The sequence below is a fragment of the Microtus pennsylvanicus genome, chromosome 2 (assembly GCF_037038515.1).
Source record: "Microtus pennsylvanicus isolate mMicPen1 chromosome 2, mMicPen1.hap1, whole genome shotgun sequence".
Taxonomy (NCBI): Eukaryota; Metazoa; Chordata; class Mammalia; order Rodentia; family Cricetidae; genus Microtus; species Microtus pennsylvanicus.
Genome location: NC_134580.1, coordinates 27,348,299 through 27,357,286, shown reverse-complemented (window position 1 = coordinate 27,357,286; position 8,988 = coordinate 27,348,299). Strand labels below are relative to the sequence as shown.

Below are 8,988 nucleotides of genomic sequence, written 5' to 3'. Positions count from 1 at the left end.
AGTTAAACCACTGTATTCAGGGGAGCTGGACGTCTACTTGAGGAAGCTCTGGAATCTTTTGAAATCTAGGGACTGGCCAAGGAGGATGCCCCTCCTTTCCTGCTGGTCAGCACAGGGCAGGCTGTCATAGCACTGAGCACCATCTTTGGTTCACTCTCTAACACAGTAGCTGGAGAGGTCACTGGTCACTGGGGAATGGCAGGAGCCAAATACTTTTCTTCCTCCGCAGTTTTTCTAACTGGGTTTCCTGACCCTAATTGCTGGAAGGGGTGAGAATGACCCTGAGTTCATGAGAGGTGCAGAGAGGGGTAGGGCCAAGGAAGTGGAAACCTTAAGCATGGTAAGGGCAGTGAGGGTCTGGACGGTCGCCTGAGAAAGCTGGAAGGTAAGTGCTTGTGTGTGTCACCCTGGGCTTCTAAGCTGGTTGTGAGATGGAAGGGACGCCAAAGGTGAAATGGCTGTACCCTGTGTGTGGACCGAGCTTCCTCCCACTCAGCCCTCAGGCCCCCTTCCTGAGAGCTAGCTGGTAGGACTGGCGGAAGGTTTTGAACTGCTTTTACCTGTGCCCCTCCCCCCACTCCTCCGTCGTGTTTATTTTGGACAGAGCTGGGTGTAGCTTACTGATTGGTCAGTTGCTTAGCGGCCCTGGATTTAATCCCTTGTGCTGCAGACGATCAACAACCACCTAGGCAAGGACTGTCCTAGGTCAGGGTCGAATTCAGGCACTTAAGGGTTAGAAGGCTGAGCTTGTGGGCAGAAATTTACTCTGGTTTCCAAATGCAGCATAAACGACCGTACTGCTACAGGTTGCAGGTAAGGGGGAATACATGTTCTGACTTGGCCATCCTTGCATGGATGGGGGATGGAGAGTGCTCCACAGGGTCTGGGTGCTGACCATCACTCTTGGATGGTGCTGTGTATAAATCGTACCTAAAGGGCCAGTAGAGCATGCGCTTCGGAGGTTCCATCCATAGCACCAGAAAAAACAACACAGTAAGGATGTGAGTCGGTCCCCAGTGTCAGAGGGGCTGTGGGAAGCAGTGCCCTGCTTACACCTGGCTGGCTGAATGCCCAGCAGCAGAGGGCATTGTGGGAAGCAGTGCCCTGCTTACACCTGGCTGCCGTGTGGGTGAGCTGAATGCCCAGCAGCAGAGGGCATTGTGGGAAGCAGTGCCCTGCTTACACCTGGCTGCCGTGTGGGTGAGCGGACTCTGGACACTTCAAGGCTCAGGCATTTCCCTGTGTGGTTTTCCACTAGGCAGCTTTCCTGCCTTTCTCAGAATCACAATTCAAGTTCCTTCTCAGTCCAACGGAAGTGATTCTTCCCTGACCCTTCCTGGGGTGTTTGATTAAGTTGCCCTCAGTGGAGTATTTTTTTGGGGGGGTGCAGGTGGCAGGGTCTCATTCTTGGGCCTGCTGGCCTGGAACTTGATCCATAGAGTGTTTGTCTCTTCAGAGATTCAAGGTGCATCACCTGTCCAAGCCCCTCAGTGGGCTACTGCCTTCGCTCCCCCTCCCCACCTCCCTCCAACCCTGTGCCTTACAGAGCCTTAGCACCTAGACAGCCTGTGTGCCACTGCCCAGTGCTGTGCTGGACAGCTGTGCTCAGACACTGAGCCTTCCCACTGTCTTCCACACTCAAGGTTCTCCTCCTTTCCCTCCACTTGCCTGTCTACTTGGCTTTAGCTCCTCTGGCCGGTGCGTTCCCTCCAGATATCCGGCCCTTTGCCTTTAACCCACTTTTCTCACTTAGAAATCCATATTAAGGGGCTAGGGACATAGTTCAGGTGGTACAGTGCTTGCTTGTTATAACCTACCTTCCTCTAGATTAAACACTTGGTATAATCTTAGTACTTGCAGGTGACAGCAAGAGGAGCTGGAGTTCAAGGTCAACCTTGGTTTCCTAACAGTTTGAGTCCAACCTGGGCTCCAAAAAACAACCTGAGACTCTTAAAAAGCAAAACAAGTACTACTTTAAGATTTGGCTCAAGTCTCACTACAGAGTTCATGACCTTTCCAGGGTCTTTTTTAGTCTTCTACCAGGGCTTTGGTAGCAGTTGTGAAATAGCCTCTACAGACTCTTAAATCAGCAGTTCTCAACCTGTGGGTTGTGGTAACTGCATATCAGATATTAAAGTTAGGAAGTAGCAATGAAATGATTTATGGTCGGAGTCACACAACATGAGGAGCTGTGTTAAAGGTTGCAGCATCAGGAAGCCTGAGAACCACCATCTTACAGTGATTCAGATCCTGTTCACTTGTGTACTTTATTCTTATAACCAAGCAGTTCTTATTGTCAGTGGTCTAATAGTACGTGAGCATGCACAGATATTGGGCATACATTTGGTAGGACAGCAGGTTGTACCTGTTTCTTCACTCTTCCCACTCCCATCAAAAAGCCTACCCATCTTCAACCATTTTTTGGTGTATCATTTGGGTTCCTTTTATTTTTATTTTTTAAGAGGCAGAGTCTCAGCCAGGTGGGGCGGCATATGACTTTTCAATTCCAGCACTCAAGAGGCAGAGGCAGGCAGATCGAGTGGTTTCCAGGCCAGCCAGGACCACATAGCCTGTCTCACAGCAGAAATCCTAGCACTGCTGACACTGCCTCTTGGCAGGGTGCAGATCCACAGTGAATGGCTCACACTCCCTCTCAAAATGGGGGCAGGGCGGCAAAGGGAAATGGAAGGAGGGTCTTGTGTGTCCCAGCTGGCCTGTGAACTCAGGTAGCTGAGGGTGACTTGGACTTCTAAACCTGCCTCCTCCTCCCAAGTGCTGGCATTACAGCTGTATGCCTGCCATCAAGCCCAGTGACTGCAATGCTGTTGAACCCAGGGTTTTGTGCATACCAACCAAACACTACTGAGCTGCAGCCCAGCCCAGCCCTTGCTCTTTTTCTAAACGTGCACATATTTGGGGAGGAGTTAAAATACGAGTTCACATCACATGTGCTGTTTTACTTCGTAAATTGAAGCTTATATATTTGTCTTAGGAATTTTCAAAGTATAGTTAGAGATTTCAATGATTTTTCATCTAATAGTTCAACAATTTATTAAAAATAAAACATTTGGCTAGGTGTGGTTTGAATGCTTGTAATGCCGGCCTTTGGGAAGTAGAGGGACTGGAGTTCAAGGCTGAGCTGGTGAGATGCCAGACCACCTGAGTTCTGCATGGGACCTGATGCAGTGGAACAGCGCTCCCTCCCCAGGTTGTCTTCTGACGCCACACATACCGTGGCACCCACCTTTGTGTAAACACATGGCGCGAGTACTTCTCCATACGTGTGTGACACGTGCCTGCCTGTGAACACGTGCTGGAAATAAATGGATTTTTAAAAGGGGGTTTAAGGCAACTTTGCTTTGACGCCAGGTTACAAGAAACGGTTTGAAAAGTCAAATAAAAAGCTTGTCCAGCGTCATGCAGCTGGTACCTAGGGGCTCTAGGCATGTCCTACTTTGTCCTTGTCGTCTGTGTGCTGACTCCTTGACGGAAACAAGAGAGAGAAGTCGTGCACAATAACTACATGGGAGAACACTTAAGACGCTTAACTAGGAGAGTTAGGACTTGGAAAGAGCTGACATCCTGGAGGGCCTAGAACAGGTAAGGGGGGGCACCGAGCTGAGAACACACACAGAGTAGACTCGTCTGAAGCCAGCCCATAGTCCAGAAGCAGGGAAATCTGATAAGGTTTAATATGCATTTATGTGTCAGGCAGGTTGTTCGAGGAGAACCGTCAGAAAGGGCAGGTTGTTCGAGGAGAGCCTTCAGAAAGGGCAGGTTGTTGGAGGAGAACTGTCAGAAAGGGCAGGGCAGGAAGGGCAGGTAGTTCCAAATACGAGGAAGTGTGTGTTGGCTGAGGGGCTTGCCACACAGGTGCAGTTGTGTCTAATATCAGTGCTAAAGAGAACCATGAACCAAGAACCAGCCTGAGCATGGTATGGAACGACCCCACGACAGCTTTTGAATGACTGGGATCTAGGTACCACAGCTTAAGTTTTCAGGAAGGGTTTGAATCATGAAAAGAGAAACTGGTAAGACCACCTAAAATTACTAGAACCCCTTCTAAAAACTGAAGCCCTTGCACAAACACAAGACGGCTGTTGTGGAAAGAGTGTTGAGGGAAAACAGGAAGGAAAAGGTCAGTGACTCCAGGACAGAGGCTTTCTGAACGTAACCGAGGGCAGAACAACCAGGAGAGGTGAAGAGTTGGCTGTCTTGGACACCTGCCTCTGCCAGCTTAGTGGGAGGGAACATATCTTAGAAGAACAGAGAACAAACGCAGTCTTGTGCTTGAATCCTGTCGGTCACCAGTTGGCATGATGACCTCCTTGGGCAGGTTCCTTAGCTGTAAAATGGGAATAATTGTGCCTCCCGTGATTCGAAGGTTAGAGACTAACGCCCCCTTTACAGTGGGTAATGAAATGGCAAATAGGTGCTATCACATGACCCTCGTCATGGGACGGAAAGGCCAACAGATGGGTCAGAATTCGCAACCTCGGATCACAGCGCACGGAATGCTGGCTTCTTCCCTCTAGGAGGTGGGGACAAGCAGGGGGAGGAGGAGCTCGCTCCTTGCGACCCGCCCATACCAGTCTGGCCTGGAGCTGAGGTATCCTAGTCGCCTGCACGCGTACAGCCTGTCCTGGTGCCCCGGTACCCCAACCAGGTCTGGTCATGTCCCTGCGCCCCTTGCTCTGGCCGCTCCAGCTGCTGATGCTGCTGCTGCTGCTGCTCAATGGGTCGGTGTGCCAAGCTGAGGCTGGGCCAGAAACCGAAAGTCCTGTCCGGACCCTCCAAGTGGAGACCCTGGTGAGGAGACTGCGGCGCCATCCCCAAACCCTCCCTCTCCCCCCCCTTCCCCGCCACCCTTCAAGGCTAAGGGATCGTGGGGGAGCACGGGGGGGGGGGCTCTAAATGAACCTGTGAACGAAGAGGAGAAGAAGTGATGGAACTGAGTTGGGGGAGAAGGTGCTGGGTCTCGATGTGGTAACAGGGTTTTAGGAGGAGCAGCTTTGACCCTTGTAGTCCGATCATAGGTACAGCCCCCTGAATCGTGTACAGAATCCGCTGCCTTTGGAGACACACTCCACATCCACTACACGGTGAGGGGCCTGGGGGGCCGGGGCGTGGTCTGGGAGGGGGCGGTGCCCGAATGAAACACGTCAGCTTTGGCTTGGACACGTGGCAAGCTGTGCGAGAGAACTTAGGGTCCGCTAGCACGTGGGGGCGGGAGTGGAAGGTGCCCTTGCCTGCTTCTTTCTCTTCCCTATTTTCCCGCCAGTTACTTTCCAGCTCTGAGAAGTGAAGGGTGGAGAGACCTCCAAGAAGTGTCGGCCCTTCCGGGCTTCCTCTTCCTTTTTGCTCCATGAGGGTGGGGGTGGGAAGGGGGACAGGATGCAAAGCAGTTACGAGGGTTGCCGCCATCCCAGCAGGCGGTCCCACTGTGTGTGGCCTGCTGGGAGGAAAGACGGGTCAGTTCTTGCTCTTTGTCTTTAGGGCAGCTTGGTAGACGGACGCATTATTGATACCTCCCTGTCTAGAGATCCTCTGGTGATAGAACTTGGCCAAAGGCAGGTGATTCCAGGTATGTCACCTGCGCCTTTGCTTTCTAACCTAAGCCCTTGCTTAGTGTCTTGACCGGCGGAGGTAAGCTGGAAAGGATCCTAGAATGAGTAAGACCCTAAGGATCTTCAGCTACCTTGGGTTCAAATTCTCTTCTTGACCCACACATCACTGGGGGCTAACAGTTTAAGAAGTGGAGTAAAGCTCGCTTGAGGAAGGGCGATGGGGTGTCTTTGATTTTCTTCTTGGGTGGTGTGTAGCCTCTAGTTCAGTTGCATCTTCTTCCTCAAGGTCTGGAGCAGAGCCTTCTGGACATGTGTGTGGGGTGAGTATCTGGACAGGGGCGGGCCTGACTGCCCCTTTCTCTGCCATCCCACGTCTCCAGGAGGAGGACATTATAGAATAAAGGGGCCCTGACTTCACACTGGACCCCTGAGGGCACCTGTCGGGTTTTGGGGGGAATGGAGGGTGATTGGTACCTTTACTGGTCAACCTGTTAGGTGGAAAAATTCACATTTTGATGCCACTATCTGAGGTGGGAGGAGCTTATGGTGGTGCTGGGCCAAGGTTGCCAGCTCACCTCTCCTGCCTGCGGCTCGTTCCTTCCCTCAGAGAGAAGCGAAGAGCAGTCATCCCTTCTCACTTGGCCTATGGAAAGCGAGGGTACCCGCCAACCATCCCAGGTAATTGAGTAGGTCTTTTCTCCCGGCCGTCAAGACGGAGCCCCGAGAGCCACGTGCACTGCTCTGTCTAGAACTTGAGAAAGTCCAGATCAAATTTGAGGAAAGAAGTAGCTGGGACCCTCTCCTTCTGACCCACCTGATCTCTCCAATAGAGACTACAGACAACTCCACCTGGCTTGACCTTAGGCAGCTGGTGACCTTTGGCACCTTCTTGAGCCACATGGGTCTTGTTGCCCACAATACTTATCCCAGAACACTAAAACCCAAAACAAACCAAAGGGTGACCTTCAGGGCCCTCACGTAGAGCGGGTAAGAAGGTGGCCCTGGTGGCTGGTTCCTAGAACTCACCTTCAGGTACTACTACTGATACCTGTTCTGAAGGACAGAGATCGGACAGATTTTCCGACAGGTACCTCTTGCTTTGCATCGGAACACGTGCTCCACAGAATGCAGAGGCAGGTAGATCTCCGTGGGTTTGAGCCCCAGCCTGGTCTACAGAGTGAATTCCAGGACAGCTGAGGCTACAGAGTGAGCTCCAGTCTCAAAAATAAAACACATCAAAAAAAAATTAGCAAAACTCTCCTCACTCCCATGCTGCTTGTTTGCTTCATCTGAAACTTTCTGACTCCTGTCCCCCTCAAACGCGTCCCTCCTGTTTTCCAGCCCTTCTTTGAAACTCCTCTAAGAATCGTATTGTATGTGCTCATCAGTGGCTGGGATTTTTAAGGACATCTGCTTTTATTCCAGTTAATTATAGCTCTGCAAAACCCTATCCATGTGGCTATCTGGAAATGGGATCCATTTGGTACAGAGGAGTCTCAACACATGTAAATGCTCACTTGTGGGGCAGACAGACGCTCAGCCGTTAAGAGTGCTGGCTGTACTTGAGGACCCAGGTTCAGTTCCCAGCACCCATGTGGTGGCTCACTTAATCTGTAGTAGTTCCCGGGGAAAGTGACCCCTCTCCTTATGCTACATGGTGCACAGACATACATCAGGCAAGCTACTCATATCCATAAAATAAAATCTTTAAATAACAAAATAATGCTCACTTGTAAATGTGAAAGAACCTGCAAGTTTCCCATGCACAGATTTCCTGTGCTGTCATTGAGTCCGAGCCACGTGTTTAGTTGTAGTTAAGGTCAACACGAGTGTCCTCAGCCTGCTCCTAGCCCTCTTCTGCCTTTTCTGAGGGAGCCCAGCCCCACATTTCAGATTGCCAGAATCAGTTATTTTCTACAGCCTACCCTGATTTAATCCCAATTCAGAGCTCTGGATACATCACAGCAATTTTCCACACCCTCCCTGCCTCTCCAGCGGATGTAGTGGTGCAGCTTCCAACCCCTCCCCCACCTCCTTCTTCCCCATTGGATGCAGTGATGCAGCTTCCAACCCCTCCCCCACCCCTGCCTCTCCAGTGCATGCAGTGGTGCAGCTTCCAACCCCTCCCCCACCTCCTTCTTCCCCATTGGATGCAGTGATGCAGCTTCCAACCCCTCCCCCACCTCCTTCTTCCCCATTGGATGCAGTGATGCAGCTTCCAACCCCTCTCCCACCCCTGCCTCTCCAGTGCATGCAGTGGTGCAGCTTCCAACCCCTCCCCCACCCCCTTCTTCCCCAGCGCATGCAGTGGTGCAGCTTCTAATACCCCCTCCTCTGCCTCTCCAGCGGATGCAGTGGTCCAGTTTGATGTGGAGCTGATTGCATTGTTTCCAGCCAACTACTGGCAAAAGCTGCTGAAGCGCTTTTTGCCTCTGGTAGGCATAGCTATGGTGCCGGCACTCCTGGGTCTGATTGGGTATCACCTATACAGAAAGGCCAGCAGACCCAAAGTCTCCAAAAAGAAGCTGAAAGAAGAGAAACGAAACAAGAGTAAAAAGAAATAAATAGTGATCTTTAACAAAACTTTGTATTCGCTTGATTCTACTACGCCCTTTTTCTTTACTGTGTGTGTGTGGGGGGGGGGCGGGGGGGAGGGGGCTGGAACATGGAGGTCGGACAGCACTGTGAAGTTGGTTCTCTCCTAACTGTAGCTGGCTCCCAGAGACTGAACTGAGCTCGTCCAAGTAGAGAAACAAATGCTTCACCTGTTCAGCCATCTCTGGTGCCCCCTTTTCTTCAAAGATGGGGCCTTGCATTTGTAGCCCAAGTTGGGCTCAGGCTCATGAGCCTCCTGGCTAGGCTGCAACTATGGATGCGCACCAACACTCTGCTAACCCAGCGCTTCGAGGCTGCTTGCTTTCTTTCTTTCTTTCTTTCTTTCTTTCTTTCTTTCTTTCTTTCTTTTCTTTTCTTTTTCTTCAGTTTTTTGAGACAGGGTTTCTCTGTAGCTTTGGAGCCTGTCCTGGAACTAGCTCTTGTAGACCAGGCTGGCTTTGAACTCACAGAGATCCACCTGCCTCTGCCTCCCGCCCGGTGAGGCTGCTTTCTTGGATAGAAAAAAGAGCACTGTGAAGCTGGATCTTGCCTGTGGTTGAGTAGCTGGAGGCCTTGGAGCACACTTCTTTCTGTCCTAATTTACCCCAAAAAACTGGTTTTGAATCTGCCTCTGGGTCCCTTGGGGTATATATTTGGCTCCCATGGTGCCATGATGCTGAGGAGGAACCATTTCTAGGCATTCTCTCCCTGGGACCAGAACGTTCCTTGTATCCTTGAATATGGCAAAGATAATAAAGATCTTACAAGGACTGAGAATAAGGCAGTTGGTAGAATGCAAAAAACCCTGAGATCAATCCGCAGCACC

At 51.1% G+C, this 8,988-nt stretch overlaps 1 protein-coding gene across 2 annotated transcripts; it reads left to right on the top strand.

Annotated features, from left to right (window-relative positions):
- The first annotated feature begins 4,148 nt into the window (after positions 1-4,148).
- Positions 4,149-8,150, top strand: Fkbp11 (FKBP prolyl isomerase 11). 2 transcript variants are annotated; one of them, XM_075960561.1, is made up of 6 exons: positions 4,361-4,809; positions 5,037-5,102; positions 5,497-5,584; positions 5,854-5,887; positions 6,175-6,245; positions 7,914-8,150. In XM_075960561.1, exons 1-6 carry the CDS (start codon positions 4,675-4,677, stop codon positions 8,129-8,131), a joined length of 612 nt encoding a protein of 203 aa, XP_075816676.1. In that variant the 5' UTR covers positions 4,361-4,674; the 3' UTR covers positions 8,132-8,150. The 2 variants fall into 2 exon arrangements, with proteins under 2 accessions (XP_075816677.1, XP_075816676.1); XM_075960562.1 differs by lacking the exon at positions 5,037-5,102 and having other exon boundaries at positions 4,149-4,809.
- Positions 8,151-8,988: the final 838 nt, after the last annotated feature.

Coding starts and splice junctions, on each gene's coding strand:
- Fkbp11 (XM_075960561.1), top strand. CDS start 4,675: ATGTCCCTGCGCCCCTTGCTCTGGCCGCTCCAGCTGCTGATGCTGCTG. Junction 4,810..5,036: donor CCCTCCAAGTGGAGACCCTG/GTGAGGAGACTG, acceptor GTCCGATCATAG/GTACAGCCCCCTGAATCGTG. Junction 5,103..5,496: donor CACTCCACATCCACTACACG/GTGAGGGGCCTG, acceptor CTTTGTCTTTAG/GGCAGCTTGGTAGACGGACG.